General features: G+C 31.9%; 2 protein-coding genes across 5 annotated transcripts; one reads left to right on the top strand and one right to left on the bottom strand.

Annotated features, from left to right (window-relative positions):
• Window positions 1–1,446: 1,446 nt before the first annotated feature.
• Window positions 1,447–6,762, bottom strand: LOC129305116 (cinnamoyl-CoA reductase 1). 2 transcript variants are annotated; one of them, XM_054945050.1, is made up of 2 exons: window positions 5,675–6,762; window positions 1,447–1,794 (listed from the first exon to the last, which is right to left on the bottom strand). In XM_054945050.1, exons 1-2 carry the CDS (start codon window positions 6,508–6,510, stop codon window positions 1,746–1,748), a joined length of 885 nt encoding a protein of 294 aa, XP_054801025.1. In that variant the 5' UTR covers window positions 6,511–6,762; the 3' UTR covers window positions 1,447–1,745. The 2 variants fall into 2 exon arrangements, with proteins under 2 accessions (XP_054801025.1, XP_054801024.1); XM_054945049.1 differs by having other exon boundaries at window positions 1,455–1,784; window positions 5,675–6,757.
• A 3,041-nt stretch (window positions 6,763–9,803) lies between these two features.
• LOC129306585 (uncharacterized) lies at window positions 9,804–16,055 on the top strand. Of its 3 annotated transcripts, none has more exons than XM_054947261.1 (11): window positions 9,804–10,165; window positions 11,317–11,388; window positions 11,461–11,585; window positions 11,689–11,849; window positions 12,337–12,406; window positions 12,808–12,862; window positions 13,472–13,555; window positions 13,840–13,878; window positions 14,410–14,456; window positions 15,170–15,283; window positions 15,729–16,055. In XM_054947261.1, the coding sequence occupies exons 1-10, from the start codon at window positions 9,998–10,000 to the stop codon at window positions 15,273–15,275; spliced, it is 927 nt and encodes a 308-aa protein (XP_054803236.1). In that variant the 5' UTR covers window positions 9,804–9,997; the 3' UTR covers window positions 15,276–15,283; window positions 15,729–16,055. The 3 variants fall into 3 exon arrangements, with proteins under 3 accessions (XP_054803236.1, XP_054803238.1, XP_054803237.1); XM_054947263.1 differs by having other exon boundaries at window positions 12,367–12,406; XM_054947262.1 differs by lacking the exon at window positions 15,729–16,055 and adding an exon at window positions 15,559–15,722.
• Window positions 16,056–18,770: the final 2,715 nt, after the last annotated feature.

An 18,770-nucleotide genomic window follows, 5' to 3' on the forward strand; every position in this document is an offset into this window, starting at 1 on the left:
CTTAGTTCAAATCTTGTTGATAAAATAAAAAAAAAAATACTTTAAGAAAGTTATCTCCATTGGACGAAATTCGAATTTGACATGAGAGTACCAAATATTAAATAATCCTTCAAAACCAAATACTTCATTTACCATTCTTGTTTTGAGCCATAATCATTTCATTCTTTCCCCCAGCTTATAAAACATCATGCTTTTTTGTATTGCTTGCACCTACACGAAATTCTAGACCTGTCCCATGATGAGTTAAAAGACTTAAATGAGATCCAAACTAATGTGAATCGAGTATTAATAAATCCTTTAAAATGATAGGTTATTTCACAACATTTTAACAATATTATATTCTTAGGATCTAAACTCAAGATCGTTAACTAAGCTGCAACAATCTCTTACTACTTGATCCATGTTCGGTGGTAGAAAGCATATATACTCTTAGAATCATCCCAGGCTCTTTTTTTTTTTTAAAAAAAATGAAAACCTTGAAGATGACCATTTAATAAAGTGAAGGGACAAGAGTCTTTTTAACAAGAGGCATGAGAAGCAGTAGTACAAGGTTGAAGTGGCATACAGGTGTAGAATAAATGCTGCTCTCAAAAAAAAAAAAAGGAGGCAAAGAAGTATGATGAAAGCAAGTGATTTAATTTCCTAAGTATGGTATAATTACATTCATAATTACTTCCACTATATCAAATAAAAATTAATACAACAATCATGCTTTGGATGTACACTAAATTTAATACGATATGATTTTCCTACCCTTTTGATTGAAATGAAGAGAAACGGAAGATACGGATCCTCAGGCTTAATAATGCCAATGATTCTGTACAAAATCATTACTTTTACTGCCTAAATTTATAAACTTAAAATATTAAAGATCACAAAAGTTAACAGTAACTTTTCAAAAACATATAAGAAATAACTTCTAACTTCTTTCGTGAGATATATTTTAGACATAATATAAGTTTTAGTTCTAAATTTTTTTTAATTATCAATTTAATTTTTGATCCTTAACTCAATACAACTCAAGTTTTGTAGTTTCAAGGATAAATTATTGATATCATATTGTTTGAAACAAAGCTCAAAAGCTGATTTGATAAGTGTAAGTAAATTCAAGGATCAATTATTGATATCATCAAATTTTAGGGTTCCACATTCATTTCTCTCTGTTGTTGTTGTTTTTTTTTTAATAAGAAAAAAAAAAGATTATCTTTCACTTTCCTACGAAACAACCAATCCAGCTTTCGATGTTATCATGACGCCAAATTTAAAGAAAGCTAGGTCCTTTCTTGTTATAATGATGGAAAATGATTTTTATCACAATTTTTTGTACAACATTTATTATACACATGCCGTCATTATTATACATTTGCAACAGTAATTTAAAATATTTATGTATAACTCACTTCTAACATATTTTATTACAATTAAAGAAAAGCTAAAAGTTCACTAACTTTAACCAAATATTTAATAAATTTTTAAATTTACCTATATTAAATATAGATATTTTAATAATGTATTTTCTTTCACCAACATTTAATATGGATAAAAGAAAATTTGTGATAAACATTTAATGGACATAACTTGTAAATAAGATTAAAAAAAATCCTTCTCTAAATCTTATAAATAGGATTTAGCATCATTTAAGCTTAAGGAAGCCTCTAGACAGAAGGCTGTCCACTGCCTCTCGTACAGCATCTTCAATTGGAGTGAAGAGCATTCCCAAGTCTATTAGCCTCTTGGCAGCATCTTCACATGCTACCAAGCCAGGTTGAGTTTCTGGAGGGAACCTGCATGTGGCTATGATCAGTCAGAGAAAGAACCATCACATGAGAATTTCACATAATGTTTCAGAGCAAGGGACAAGGAACACAATCGATCTGCAATCAATCCACATTCATGAAGTGAATTCACTGGTTAAGTGATGAGTCTCTCACTCACTCACTCACTCACTCACTCACATGTGTCCTCTATTTTTTTCTTTCAAAATTTTCAGTGCTCAAGAAGAACTTCGTATTTCACAAAATCGCATCTACTGATGTCAGTTGGATCAAGTGAAAAAAAGATCCTATACCATTTTTTAAGCAATTTCTCAAATTTGAGCCGAATGAATGGGGAAAAAAATTGAGAGATTCTCTCTATTTGAAGCTTGACTGTAATTTTCCCTATTATCAAATACCATATGATTGTAGGGGAAAAACCAGCTTGGTAATTTAGTGGAATCCTATCTACTAACAATAGTTGGATTGAGTAAAAGAGACACACAACAAGTTTCGAGTACAAAAAGATCGTAGTAGGAGGGTTTCCTCTTATTTGGGGCCAAAAATGGTTTGAATCTAGATTTAGTCAGTAATGTCAAATATTATATATATAGTTCTCACTCAAAAAAAAAAAAAAAAAAAAACCAATTTGACAATTCAGTGGAACAAAATTTATAGAAAAAACTCAAAATCATATACGATGCACATAAATGTAATGTAATGATGAGTCCCAATTTGGTTGATTTATCTGAGTTTAGTTAAATAAAGATATCCAGGTTGTGCTGTTTCCCAATTGACATACACCGCCAACTGATCTTACACCCACATGCCTAGAAAGAACATGAAATCATTTTATAATAAAGCAAGTTCTTGGGATGAACTTTCCTTGAAGCCAATCATTGCTCATTTATCCAATAAAAAAAAAAAGATGACGAAAAAAATATCAAAAAAAAAAAAAGGAAAAAGGGGAGGGGGAACCATCACCTCTCAAATGGGGAAAGAAATTTGAACATAAAGTTATCAAATTAATGATTGCTCAAGATAGATAATAATAACTGACATCCAGATGAGACATTCAATTTAAAATGCCATTTAAGTGGGCAATCATTATTTAATTGCTTCAAATAATTCAGGTATTTTGAATGACTAACAAACAAGGAGCTACGGTCAAGATATAACTACGAGTCAAGATTCCTCATGTTGCAATGCAATTCTTCCTCCTCACCAATCTCTTGCCTTAATTTCACCTAACATGCATTGTTCGCTGACTTATGAACAACTTTATCCGTAATCATTAATCAAATTTACCAAACCTCAAGTCTTTCCTAGTCCTAAGTTGAATTTCTTTTATCTCAAGACCACAAAAGAAAATAAAACAAGGATATAAGACACAGCATAACAATACAAAACTCAAGGTCTCTGTAATTTATACGCTTTCTTTTCGTGAGGACTAAGGTTTTATTAGTGTTTCTTCCCAAAAGTGCCAAATAAATGAGGGCGATTACAATGAAGGACCTAAATATTCTGATATTTAGGGTGAAGTCTCTAAAAAATTACAATATACAAGGACCCAACTCCCAAGGACAAGATAAGCTGAGGAAAGGACAAAAGTGACCTTAGTTAAACTTTTTTTTTTTTATAGTGATGTTTCCACTAGATTATAGGAAAGCTATTATGAAATTATAGAAATGTTACTAACATATTTAAGGTAGGACGCTGCCCTTCAAGATTATTAAAAAGCTACCCCAAGGGTAAAGACAATGAATCACCAAAGTTTGACCAAGTTACTCCAAGTTATACACTACCACAAAAATATATAGCAATGCTACAAAACAATGGAGGTAAATACACTTCAAACCTGATTGTAACATCCCTGCACCTGGATGGTAAATTTTCCAAAATCCAGATGTAAATTCTCAAAACTTGATTACGTTTATGTAAATTGGGGGTGAAACTCCTACAAGCTAGAGATAACTTGATACTTACCATGTAATGTTACTTTAGCTTCCAGAAAGTTTATGGTACATTCCTATTTCCTATAATGTTGAGTGAACTTCCACAAACATAACGATTACTTTCCTTCAGAATGCTGGAAAAATTCCTATGAGTTGATGTAACCTGGCTATAACTGTGATGTAACTTTCCCGAATCATGGCAGTAACATCTATAATGGTAGTAACATTTATATCAGTTGATGAGAACTTGCTCAAAATGTAGGGATTAATTGTCTAAGTCTTGATGCTTATTTTCCCATAATCTAGCGGTAACTTCTCGAGACAGGTTGGTAACTTGCCCATAACATGGTTAATATGTATGCCGCTTCGGAGTAACTTCTCAAAGCATGAAGGTTAATTGCCTAAATAGCGAAGTAACATTCTTACAACCTCGAGGTAACTTTCCCAAACATACAAGTAAAATTTCTAGAATATGATGGAAACTTTCCGATAAGTGATAACCTTAAGGTAACACAGCTATAATAAGGAAATTTTAACCAAGACCAATTTTGTCCTTTTGACGGCCCCATCTGAAATTTCTGTGGGACTTCTCCGTAAATATGAGAAAATATAGATCTTTCCTCGTGAATTTCCCAACAATTGAAGTCTGCACCGTGGTCAAATTAAATTTCCATGCTTAAGGGAAAAGTCACAGGCCCGTGATCAATAGTGATATTATTATATCAGTAACCTACCCACCTAGTATCTTCCTAACACTAAATGTTCTCATTTAATCTATCCCTCTACATTGTCCCCAAACATAGGGGAAGCCAGTAATTAAATCAAACATAGCAACAAAAAAGTCTAGTACTAAAAAGCAAATAATGCAGAAGACAGTCAAACTATAATCAGTAATCACAAACACATTTTATCTGTAGAACAATAATGTACTCCAAGTCCCATGAGCTGAAGATGAGAAATTTCCAGAAAAACCTACAACCTCAAGATGAGAATGGGAGGGAATTTCTAATGGGAAAAAAAAGTAATTCTTATCTAAATCGGCGGGAAGCCCAAAAAGTAAATAAAAAAGAAGAAAACAAAAGAGAAATCATTACAGAATGGAAATAATAACCATATAGCTTCAAAGTAACAACGTGGTAGGTCAAACGAAAATTCTTCTTGACAGTTTAAAAGAAAATTGGGAGGTAGTAGGAAGTAGGTCAAAAGAAAAGAAATGGAAAAATAAAGGAAAGCTAAAAAATTTTCCCAGAACTCAAATAAAAAAGATATAAAAGATATACCTTAATTTAAACCAAGGTTTCACAAGATAACATGATTGTGGGACTAAAAGTTTTATTCAAGTCTCTAATCACATTAAATTAATCCAATTACCTTAAATAACAAATCTTAATTTTTTAAATAATAATTGGATTAGTTAGTTAAAATAAATAATTGATAGACAAATAAAAACAATTATTCCTCTATTAAAAAATATAAAGTATTTTTTGAGGAATTGGATATTAAAAATGTTTTAGTCTTTTGAAATATAATGATTTTTTTTTTTAAAATGTCCCAATTGATAATAACTCTATATTTATTGTAGGATATTCAATAGGGATAAATATAAAAAGAAAAAATTAGTTTGAAAATAAGTAACTATTTTATTAAAAATGAGATTCGATTAAAAATGTCTTATATTTTTGAATGGAGGGAGTAGTTTCTCTTTATGACAGATGGAGTCTAACTAAACCTCAAAAGCTCAAGCAAGCCCGTCTGTAATCCATAGAAACCACTGTTCATTTGAGTCATGTTTGCTAGCAGTCAGAAATAGGTATGCTTCTCAAACTCAACAACCATAATAACAGATAATCATCATAGTGGATCACCCACTTTTTTAAACCAAGTCAAGTTCATCTTCACACTAAGTAGTTGCTAATAAACCCAGACTAGAATGCATACTGAAAAGGGAGGAAATAAAATGCAAACCTGTGAACAGGGAAATCAGGGTATAACTTGGACACTTTGTTGGCAAAATCAGAGAACTGATAGATACCATTGGTACAGAGATATCTACCAGATGCATTTGGGCTTTCAAACAGCAATACATGCGCTTTAGCCACATCCTTCACGTGCACAGCTCCAAGCCAGTGATACTCCTGAGTATCCTTTGATCCCTCAAGCAATTGTTGAAGCACAGCACTACTAGCATTCAACGAATTCTGAAGCAAAGGACCCAGACAGGTCGCAGGGTGAATAGCCACCATGTCAATCCCATTCTTCTCCGCGTAATCCCACGCGCCTCTCTCGGCGAGCGTCTTCGACACCGGGTACCATTTCGCCCGCGACTTGCAGTAATCAAGGTCGGTCCAAGAGGACTCATCGAAGGTCCTGTTTGGGGGCCAATGAGGGTTTGGGACTATAGCGGAAATTGAGGATGTGAGAACAACACGCTTCACGTTGCACTTCTTGGCTGCTTCTAGAACGTTCAGAGTGCCCTGAACCGCCGGAAGCACAAGCTCCTTCTGTGGGTCGACAGGATCTTCGAGGGTACAAGGGGATGCCACATGGAACACACCGGAGCAACCGTCGACGGCACGGGTAACGGAGGCGGCATCGAGCACATCGACCTCGAAGAGCTTGATTCGGGATTTGGCGTCGAGGTGGAGTCCAAAGAGGTGAGAGGCGTCGGAGTTTGGGAACAAGGTTGCATGTATGGAGGCATAGCGAGGGTTCTGCAAGAGGGTTTTGACCAACCACGAGCCAATGAAGCCATTGGCTCCGGTGACGCACACAATTTCGGTGACGGTGTCTGGGGAAGCCATTGCTTGAATTTTGTGGGAGTAGGAAGGAGGAAATTTGATGAATTAAGTCTCAAATCTCAATCAAAAATTCAAAAGGGTCGCTGATGATAATGCATTAAGATTTGAGAGGAAATAGTGAGAGTACAAATTGAAGTTCTTCGAACGAATTCTTAGGCCGATGATGATTCAAGAGACGAATTGAGTCGCATACTTGAGCTTCACTGCTATTCCATCTAATCATTCATATACAGTTTTGGGGTATTTCTTTAATATAATTATTAATTTTTTTGGGGAATGATATGAGATTTGATCACAATTTTTTTAATATCTCAAGCAAATAAACATTATATTTATAGATATAGAGTTATATGAATTCAAAGATAACTTAGATGTTATTAATTATAATTTCCAAAATATCTGTGTTCCACTGTTGGAAGACAACTCTCTCGTGGGAACATGGTAGTGGGGTGCCATGCTTGAGGAATTGAAGTTGAGAGATGCGTTTTTGTTTTCCTTTTCATTTTATCCTTTCTTTTTATTATTATCGTTTTATTCAATTATTTATTAATTTAGTAAATAAGGCTTATCTATTAATAGTGCCTAGTCAGAATAGATTTACCTTAGATTATGGAAGATTACATAAACACCCAAGGCTAAAGAGTTGCAAAATTCTCATACGTACTTGCACCACTATCCGACAAAATTTTGAAGCTGAGTCCTCCATTACGTTGAGAACAACGCAAATTTTGAGATTTGATCAAGAATCCAAAAATGACCCCACCTATCAGAAAACCAAATCTTCTTCATAGAAAGTAGTATGGGATTGTCCTCAAGCCAAATTTGTCAACTCCGAAGGGTCTAGTAGTTGTGAAAGGATTGTCTTTTTTTTAGCTGTAATTCTTCCTTTATACACATCTTGTATGAACGCATAGGAAATGTGGATTAAATTAGTTGAGCATTCTAAGTGAAATATTTCCCTTTTCTTTTTCTTTCCTTCCAGGATTGGATATTTTGAATCGGAAAGAGTGGTGTAAAAAATTCAATTACAAGAAACATGTTTTGGTAAAAACTTTTTACTCGCGCTTGTTGTAATATCTAAAAAGCAAGACATGTTTGTCTCTCTTCTAATGAATGCATTGCTTTCATTCAAGGATGAGGTTTAGAAAAACACAAGCCATATGTGATGTCTATTTAAAGCGAGATGGTTTAGAGATGCTTGATCAACTACAATGGCACAATACATTGAGGGACTAATAGTTTACTCAAATCAAATTTATATGTTATAGTCTCAAAAATTGATAGTTTTTGAATGGAGGGAATAATAATTCAGAAAATAATTTTTTATTTGTTTAAATAAAAAATTTATCACAAAATTTCTTACTAAAGGTAAATGAATTTTATTTAATTAAAAATAAAAAACATAACTTTAATACTCTCTCTATTCAAAAACGTAAAATATTTTTGAAGATTTGAATGTTTAAAAATGTAAGACATTTTTAATTTCACAAGGCATAAAAATTGTCTTTTTTTTTCAAAAATTTCTCTATTAAATAAATTATTTTATATTTATTTTAGGCTAAAAAACTATATTAAATAGGGATAAATATAAAAAAATAGAGTTAATTGAAAAGCAAATAACTGCTTTATAAGAGTGAGATTTGGTTAAAAATATTTTACATTTTTCAATTGAGGGAGTAACAATACAATTTTTATTTATATTTAGACTATTTTATTTAATACATCATTATAATTTTATTTAATATGCTTTTTTTAGTAATTAATTTTAACAAATTCTTACCTTGAATGTAATTTAATAAACATTTAAAATGATGTTTTTAGAAAATAATTTATATTTATCTTGAGTATAAATCTTGCCCCCACCACCAAATGTTTTTGGGCTGGAGTATCGTCTGAGACTCAAAAATAACAAAAGAATTGGATGAAGAAATTCACTAAAAAGAGTTATGGGAAGTATGGTTTAATTTTCTCACGTTATAAAGATTAAATTTGAGGATGTTTATAATTGAATTTGACTCTATTACAATTATAAATATGTTGAAACAGTTGTTGTTATGTTCCTCTGTAAAAAATAGAATCCTTCGTCAAGTAAAGAATATGATTAATGATAGCTAACATATACGAGTAGCATATACTTATAGAAAAGAAAATTTTAATATTGATTGATTGGTTAATTGAAGTTTATCACAGAAATATGAATTATAAATTTTGAATGAGCCTCCTAAAAATTTACTTAATTTACTGTACAAAGATAGACTAAGCTTGACTTGCCCACGATAGATTTTGGTGTAATTTTGTTTGGGTTTTGTCCCCTTGTGTACCCAAAAAAAAAGAAGAAGAAGAAATTCACTAAAAATTTCAGTTACTATCCTACCATTGTGGGCAAAAGTGATAAGAATTTTAGAAGACCTCACCCTTTCTTGAAACAAGTTTCATAAAGTTAATGTTTATATTAACTCTCTTAAAACTCTAGCACTAATTTAAAACAAGTTCTCCCAAAATTATCCCCTCTACAACACAATCAAAAAGATTAAAGATTTTATTGTATAAAATTGAATTGTTACTAACTATATTTATGAGAAAGTAAATGAATGTACCCACCATTCACTAAAAAAAAAAAAAAAAGAATGTAACCACTGCTTGCTCATCAGGTGTCTTATCACACTTTTGATATCGAGATTTTTTATGATCCACTTTTAGGACGTTGAAACTTGTTAAGTTTTGACATGATTTAATTTTATTGTTTCCTTTCACAATTTTTTGGTGACTTTCAATTTTTTTAAAAAAAATTATTATGGCCAGCTTCCTTCAAAATGGTTCTCATAGTATCCTGCTTGAATTAGTCTCAGGCTTTCTCTAAATAAATTTTAACAGCAAGAAAACTTTTATTTTTTTGGGTTTTCTTTGGCTTCATGGAATGTATGATTTCTTGAGCAATGGTATATCATCACTGCTTTGTCTTCCTACCATGAAACTGCAATGGTGTTGGCCAACTACCTAATCCATCATGAACTTCATCCTATTAATGCTCACTTTAGAAACAATTTTAATATATTATGAACAAAATGTTGATAACTTTGTCGAGGGTTTTATTTCGCCTTTAAAAATAAAAAAAATTATCATATCTTTAATGAATATTTCTTGATTTGTTAAATTAATTTGAATTTTTATAATAAAAAAGATTGTGTAATAAACTAACCATTTGAGAAGAAAAAAATAGTCCAATTAACTTTTTTTTTTTTTTTAGAAAAGGAAAATAAAATAGCTGGACGTTGAGGCTAAGGTTAAGTCACTTGCCCAATCCAAATAGGAACCACTTGGATCGTTCACGATCAACAATGTCCGGTATTGACAGAAATATGTAAGCTTTGAAGTTGAAAATCGAAAATTTGAAGAAAATCTCGAAGACGAAGATGGATCGTAACTGCTAGTATCATGCAATTGGACCAGGAATTTGGACGATATGAAGAAGGAATAAGATCCTCTGGCTATGAAAACTGTTACTTCATCTTCATTGTCGTTGATTTCCCAGCCATGCTCCGGAATTAGCCCCTGCTATTACAGTGCTTCTTATTCTTCCTCTCTTACTAGTGCTGCTGCTTCTTCTCCTCACAGGACCATAGTTGCCAAAAGCAAGAAGCAGTATGAGGCTTCTAAGGTTTCTTTTTCTCTCCCCAAATGTCTTACATTTTGCTTCTGGTTTGATGTATGATCGTTTTAACTTGTCCTCAATTTACTGGTTGCGGCAGTTATAGTAACTTTGGGTGTGCAAATATTCTTGAGTATAATATTCGTGCTAATAGCCGCAGGGACGAATTTGTGAGTGTAAGTGATCGGGATAGGTCTGTAGAAGGTAGGTGAAGGTAGCGAAGAGATGTCGTCGTAATGTAAAAAATTCTAAACGGATAAAATTTTAGCATAATTTCAATTTGGTTATCGTTATCTTTGATTATATATGTAGTTTCACAGAACCAGTGATCTTCCCATTTGGTTGGATAGTACCAGGATTTGTGATGTTGTTGGGCTGTCATTGTTGGAACATATTCTCTCAGTGATTGCACACAAGGATCTCAAATAGTTTACCTGTTATATTTGGCAGGATAGTGAAGAATAATTCTGTTAGTTGGTGGTTGAAAAATGATAATTTGCCCATTCAGATGGTAGCATAGAGTTTACCTTTGTCAGTTTGTCCTAAGAAATAGTACAAGGTCAGGGCCTTTAACGCCTTAGTCAACATGGGTTGGAGAAGGATGAGAGCGAAAGTCTGGAGTGAGTTAGAGAGACAGAGAATTAAGTCTAAGAGGGGTATATTGAATGTATCAACATGCTAGGCCTTCAAAGGCTATGCAATTATTCTAAGCCGATGACTTGTAGGCAACTTCTAAATCCATGTAGCCAATCCTACCTTATGGGATGAGATTTGTTGTTCTTGTTGTTGTTCGTATTTATCTCCATGAGAAGGGGGAATTCTTTATTTTCTTGATTAAGCTTTGTATTATTCATCACCTTTTTGTTCCTCTCAGCACCTAGAAAATTTAGTGCTTCACAAATGAAAAAAAAAAAAAAATGATTCAACTGCTGCACTTTTTCTTTTTCCCTTGTAACCACGTTTGAAGGCCATTTTTATTTTCAAATGAAGAATACATGCTGTCCTCATATTTTATTTCCAGCAAATGGTTGGAAACAAAAATTTGCTATTTTCACTCTAAAATACTTTATTTGTGAACAAGGAATGCTCTTTAAATATTTATACTGATACTCATTTACAAGCATTATTTTTGACTATGCCTAACAGCCCTTTTTCAGTAGGGTTCGGAGTCATATCCTCCAAGAATTACTTCAAATGTGAAGCAAAACCTGCAATTCCTCAGGTTGTGGAAGGTAGGTTATGTGCTGTTGTGGAATTCACATTACAACCTCCTTTATGTATCCCATTTGATGGATATCTTGTAGGAGTTCCAAAAAAGAAAGTCTGGTACCCCCAGGCCTTCAACCAGTTATCGCAAAAAGAAGGTAGAGAAGGAGGATGTTCCTGAAGATACAGATCTCTATCGGGACCCCACCCTGAACCTCTACTAGTAATGATCTCCCCAGGTTTTCTATCTTGTCTAAGTATTCCTTTTCAATCATTTTAAATTTATTGAAGGAGGTTTACTTTTGTTCGCTACATCTTTTGTGCAGTACAAACCAGGGTATAGACAATGCAGTCCCTGTATTGCTTGTTGATGGTTATAATGTGTGTGGCTATTGGATGAAGCTGAAGAAACATTTTATGAAGGGAAGACTTGATATTGCTCGTCAAAAGCTTATTGATGAGCTCGTGACTTTTAGCATGCTGAGAGGTTTGCACCTTTTTGTAACATAATGGGATGTCGAGTTATAAAAGTCACTGTGATGTGAAATATGTTCAATAATAATAAAGGATCGATCAAGTTCTCATATTTAAGCTCTCTACATGGAAACATTATTTTCCTGCTTTCCTTTATGCATGCATATTAAAACTATTGAACTACGGTTTTGAGGATGAAGAGAATCTTTCTTTTCTTTTCCTAAATAGGTCCAGCAAATAAGGAAAACACTGCCTTGATATGTGCAATTAAGTGAAGATATTTCATTGTTCTTCTAATTAATGTGACAAGTTGCATTATAACTGTATACAAATGCAAAATATGGTTTTAACATTTTAATTTAGAATTGAAATAATTTAGATCTTGATACTTGAGAAATTTCAACTTTTATAATGTCATGCACTTTAGACTTTAGAATTAATGAAAATTGTTGTCCATTCTTATCATTGATACGTATCTTTGTTGCTGTGAACATTTACAGAGGTGAAAGTGGTGGTTGTTTTTGATGCAGTGTTGTCTGGACTACCTACGCACAAGGAAAATTTTGCCGGGTATAGTTTTGAGGCCTAAAATGTGGCTAAGTCTCCAAGTACTAGTTTTTTTATATTTAATCTGAAGTGTTTGATTTGCATAATTGTAAAGAACCTTCTTCTATTGGCTTTAATAAGATTTTGCATGCATGTGACATGAGTTTGTTATGATATCAAACTATGCAACAACTCTTACTACCCTCTTTCCACCTAAAAAATGAGGTTTATCTGAATTCAGGAAGATTCTTGCATGTTACAAATTTGACAACCCTTAAAACTTAATGATTCCATTTATTCTAGGCCTTACAGAAGTGCGTAGTTATTTTCTTCAATTATTATCTTCCATCAAGTCTGATGAAAGTATGTTTCTTTGTGTATTAAATATTTTTAAGTTAAGCTTTCTAGTTTTGCAAATATTGCAGTGTGGATGTGGTTTTCTCTGCTGAAACATGTGCTGATACGTGGATTGAGACAGAGGTAATGCGCATGTTTTTATGGTTTTATTTTACTGTCATGTTGAAACTTTTTTATCCAAGTTTTCTAGAAATCCTGCTTTGTATATTGAGCTTCTACTGTCTTTCTTGCTTTCTGATTCAGGTATAGTGATTAATCTGTAAGAATATAAAGTCTTGTATTGCAAAATAACACAAGTCTTTGCATATGAGGGTCATGATTAACTTGTCCATTTCACTGAAAATAGCTTAAGCTACTTGGTTAGGATTGCCACAAGCTCATATATCCTTTAAATTTTCATGTGTGGGTCTTTTATCAAGGCTTATCTCCAAAAATCATATTTGGTTTAAGAAGGGAATGAGCAGTTATCCCTGTATATCAATTCTACTGCTCTGTGGCATTTCTACTGTCATTTCATCACCTCAGTTATCATGATTTAATATTATTTGCACTGAAGTGATTTATCTTTTCAAATTAAAGGGGCAGGCACTAACGGCCTAAGGTTACAAGCGGGATTGAACCTGTAACTTCCCACTTACAGGGGAGTTCCCATGCACCTACGCTACAAGGCCATTGGCAGTGATAGATCTTTTCAAATACCGTATGTATGTGTTTATTCTTTGGTTTTTCTAGGTTGCAGCATTGAAAGAGGATGGATGTCCCAAAGTGTGGGTTGTTTCTTCTGATCACTGTCACCAGCAGGCTGCACATGGAGCAGTACGCATCCTTCCCTTAAGATTGGAAACTAAAATAAAATTGAAAATACTTATTTTGTCAACTGTCTTAGCGTTTCTCTTCTTTATGTGCACTATGCTGACCTTAAACTGAAAACCTTTCCATTTTTTGCAGAACTTCAAATAAGTTTTTGATTTTGAATATGATAATTGACTTTTTTTTTTCCTTTTTATTTCTGTACATGCTATCACCCAAAAATTTAAGCAACTCTAGCCTCATGCTCTGTTTATTAGTCCAAAAGACTTACATTGTCACAAATTTCACAGGGAGCCTATGTTTGGAGTTGCAAAGCATTGGTTACTGAGGTAAAACACCAAATGGACGAAGAGTATTATCTAATTGATAATGAAGCCCAGTTCTATATGTAATGCCTAGTTTCCTTAACAAGAAAAATAAAAGCTACGGAAAAATAATAATTAAAAGTTTGTAACTTGTGCTTTTGTTTCCTTGGAAATGGATTCCCTGCAGTGCCTTGTATTTTGCAGTGCTCAAGTGCGGTTATAAAACTAACACTTTTATGATATTTTTTTTATATTTTCTTACTTATATAATAGATTTATCTTTTTCCTATTAGGTTGCACTTGAGAACTACACAAAAAAGGCATGATAAGGAATCCAAATCCAAATTTCCGTTCATATAAAACCTAATAAGAAATTTTAGTTTCCTGTGTTTCCAGCAAAATAATTCATAAAATTCCTCTGGCCATTTGTGATAGAGGTGTCTGGATTCAAGTCTGAGATAAGCTTGGCCACTCTTTAGAAGTTTTAATTCATTTTGCGTTATTAAATGAGAGGAATCTTGGATGCTCTTGTTTGTTTGATATTTTTATTTGTAGATCAAGGCATCACAAAAGGAGGTCGAGATAATGCTCAAAGAACAAAGGTGTGTGTAACCTGTTTTTGATAAATTTAAGAACTATATTGTCATCTATTTGAAAATTTTGGTTTTATTTTATGTCATTTTAGACTTTCAAAAGTATGGTTTTAACTTGCATTTGCTTGGGCTGTCCAACTTCAGATTGGTATTCTCTAATGCTTTTTGTAAATTCGTATTGGATTTTGTGCTTTTCGTTGCCCACAAACCCTTAGGGTATGTTTGGGAGGTTGGTTGGGGAAAGAGTATAAAGAAATAGGGAATTGAACAAAAGCAAGGATAGTGATGATTAAATAGTAGTTTTCCCTTTCCTTGTTTTGGAGAGCTTCCCCTGAAAAATATCCTCCAATTTTATTATCCTTCCCTCCTTATTATCAAGGAAAAAAATGTAAAGAGCTCTTTATCTAGTTGTCTGATGTCTGTCAGGTTTGACAACTGTGCATCTTAACAACTTGTTTATTGGGAAAAAAAAGTTATGTCAGAATATGTATTTTCCCCTTATTATTTTTTTATTTCTTCCTAATTTCTTTCAGAATATCATCAATGTTCTTCCCCAAACTTCACTTGGCAAGGATATTATCCCATGTTTATAGGATATTCCCATAGATATTCTCATGGATGGGTGTCCAGTAGGGGAAAAATGGATGATATTATCAAAAGTATATTTATCACGTGATAATATTGTGCTGATTGATTTATGTGTTTTTTTCTTTTCTTTCCAGGTCCACTTCTTTCCAAGGTAGATTGTTGAAACACAATCTAGATGCAGAAGTGGTGGATGCATTGAAGGACCTAAGGCAAAAGCTATCTCAAAATCAGATGAAATAGCTGTTCAGGTTATTTTAGTCTCTATCTTCTCTGGTGAATATTTTAACCCTATCTGTTTTAGGGATAGCTTAGTTGGGGGTGAGTGCGGATGAGAGGTTAAACTTCATATTCAACTCGTGTAAAGTTAAGCTTCCCACTTCCCTCACAATTAAAAGAACATTTGTCTCTAGTATTAAAAAAAAAAAATACTATATTTATTTAAAAAATAGTTTAGACTTTTTGGAAATTTAAAAATTGAAATGTGCAATTAATTATGAACTCCCTGAGAAGTTAACTTTTTCAGGTTGTAAATTGAATCAAGCAACACCTTTGTATTTAAAACCAGCGGGGGTGTCCGTTGCACCAAGCTTGCAAGAGAAGCAGCACTATTCATGGCTCATGAATGCTGTGACTTGTTAAATTTTTTTTTTTATTATATATAGATTTCAAGTAATGGATGGTTTTTATGTATAGGCTTATTGGCGTGGTAAGCTGGAATCTCACATTTTGCTGGGATCATGGCCTTGAGATAATGATGGGAAAGCAACTTTAAGGGAAGAGTAAAGTAGTTTGGCCCTTTCATTGCTAGGCTTATTTAGCTTTAGTTTCTACAAAATTACTGAATGCACAAGTTGGTTTTTTAGAGATAGCTCTCATAATACATTAATTCCTTGGACATCTTTGGGGAGAAATTATTATCATACTTTTGTGTGTTACTTTATTTATACTCTCTTACCCAAGGGAAAAAAAATTGTCCTAACACTCTCTTGCATGAAATTGATATTCTATTATCCACTCAAATTTTTTTGTATAGATGCAGTATTTTGTCCAGTTTAAACTTTTTTCATTGGAGAAAATAAAAATGGTGCGGCAGTTCAAGAATATTTAAGAGTTGTAATTTGTCTAGGGAGAATAACAAGTAAGTACTTTTTAAGAACATTAATACCAAATTAGGCATTTTGGCACTGAAACATGAAAGAAAGAGCATTGAATTTGGGAATATTAATGTTAAAAAATCCTAATTTAATATTAATATTCTTTTGAGGTCCTTACTTATCATTTTCCCATTTGTCTATGCGACGAATTGTGATTTTTATGGACTGACTTTTTCATTCATTAATTTTTAGGAAATGAAATATAGATGGAACTAGCCATTCATAGATCAAATTGTTAATTTATTTGCTCAACAATATCCTCTTGTAAGTTACTCCCTTCGGTCACATTTATAAATTACATTTTAAAATATCTATCTGGTTTCATTTATAAGTCACGGTGTGACTTTTTAAATAATATTTAAAAGTATTTTTAAAATTATTTTTTATAAAAAAAAAAGTAATATGACATTACTTTTTTGATTTTTTATATGAGAGCATATTTAGAATTTTACACTTTTATTCCTTGTATTTTTTTTTTTTGGCATTGGTATTGATATGGTTGATAGAAATAATTTATAAATGAGACTGGAGGAGTATAATGAAAGCTAGAGAAATTGTTTTATAATTTTCTTTTATTTTATTCACTTTTGTTTTTTAGTTATATACCGTTTATCTAATTGACTTTCTTTTTATAAAAAAAATGAAAATATGTAAAAGGGAAGCATTAAAAATTGCAAATGAAACATACACTGCCCTCTTTTCATGAAAATATAGTATTGTATACTCTCTCTAATCTTACATCATAGGTTGGTGACTTTTGTAGTTGATTTAATGGCAAGCCGTTGCCTTTTTTTGAAAAAGGTTTTAGGTTAAACCTGTGTGTATGCCTGAGTGTGTACGTCTCTCTCTTTCTTGTGGGGATATAATAGGTTAAAGGTAATTTTTTTAAAAAAAGAAAAAATGTAGGTGACTTAACTTTTTCACCAAAAATTTTGGCCGAAAATGAAACCTATCTCACTAGAATTAATAAAAGGTAATTAAATAATTGATAGTCTTAAAAAAAAAGAGAGATTTCTTAATTTGTTTTTTAAATATATTATCTTTAAAAGTATTTTCTGTCATATAATTAATAAATTATTTTTTTATATAAAAGTAACTTATAAAAAGGATTTAGAAGGTAACTTATATTACTAATTAAAATTGACGTGAATGATATGAATTCTTATCAATTAAATAAGTGGTTAAGGGTTTAAATTTTAACTGTTGTATATATAATAATTTAATTGGAAGAGTTTTAGTACTTTTGAAAAAAATAATTTCTAATTCCTTTTGGTGGTGGAGTCTACATAGCGTAGTAGCGCGCACAAAAAAAAAAAAAGAATTATATTATATAGGACCAAATGGAGTATTAAATAATAATGAACTTACTTGTGAATGTGCATGGACAATGGATCATAACAAAATAACAGACATGTCACTTGTATTCCCCAAAACATTGAAAACAAATAATAATTTTTTTAAATTAAAATTACTGCAAATATAAGAGTTAGATATGAGTTTATTTTCCTCTACTTTTGAAGCTTCCTTTGGAGCAAGGACGTGGAGATCCAGGCAGAGAGTTGTGATTCTTTGTTAAAAATAAAAAATAAAAACAAAAAAAGTTATTAATAACAAAATATTGGGCCTAAAGCATTTGGGCTTATCTCTTATCCATCCTCCCTCACATTGGGCCTAAACTACAATATTAAAATGCACTCCCTCCGATCCGCTAGATTAGTCACATTATAGAAGAAAATATGGTCTACAATATTAGTCATTCAATAATGATGACTATACATTTCAAAATGAAATTCTCAAAACACCCTTGCTATAAAATTGACAGTACTTTTTTACTGTAGAGGGAGTAATTTTTTTATAAAGTATGAGAGAAAAATATAAAAAATAATACTATATTGATTGGATCGCTTTTTGCTTTTTCATATGAGGTTTGTTTTGAAAATTTTATTTATAATTATTCTTTATATTTTTATTATATTGATATTGATGGAGTTGATAAAAATGACTTATAAAAAAAAATGCCGGAAGTAATGTTCAAAAAGAAGGAAAAATCTCTAGTCTTTTTCTCTTGTTTTAAGTTTCTACAAGAAAGAAAAATCAATAATAATTCAAGGAAACTTGCCACGCTCTTTTGCCGTTAATTTTATGCAGAAAGATAGTTAAGTGTTAAAAGATTGATTCAATGATAATTGAATTTTTTAAAAAATAAGTTATTAATAACAATTCAATAGTTACAAATTCAAAAGTCATAATTATATATAAGGCATTTAAGCTTTGAATACAAATCTTAGTTTGCAACTTCTGAATTGAATTTTGCAAGTTATTTTTTTAAAAAAAATTCAAAAACCCAACTATCATTGAACTGATATTTTGAGACTTAAATGACATGGCCACTTAATTTTTCTAAGTAAAACGTTGCAATTTTTTCACGTATAATAAGTATATTTTCTATTTAAAGAAACATACATTTATGCAATTTTATTTGACATTTTTTAGCACTTCCCTTCCAGTTGCGGAAAAATTATTTTCCTTCTACAATTAAGCTCAGCAGTTAACTATGAAAAAAAAATAATAAAAAAGATAA

Source organism: Prosopis cineraria, unplaced genomic scaffold (genome assembly GCF_029017545.1).
Source record: "Prosopis cineraria cultivar Desert tree isolate PC_DT_omini unplaced genomic scaffold, ASM2901754v1 PC3, whole genome shotgun sequence".
Classification (NCBI taxonomy): Eukaryota; Viridiplantae; Streptophyta; class Magnoliopsida; order Fabales; family Fabaceae; genus Prosopis; species Prosopis cineraria.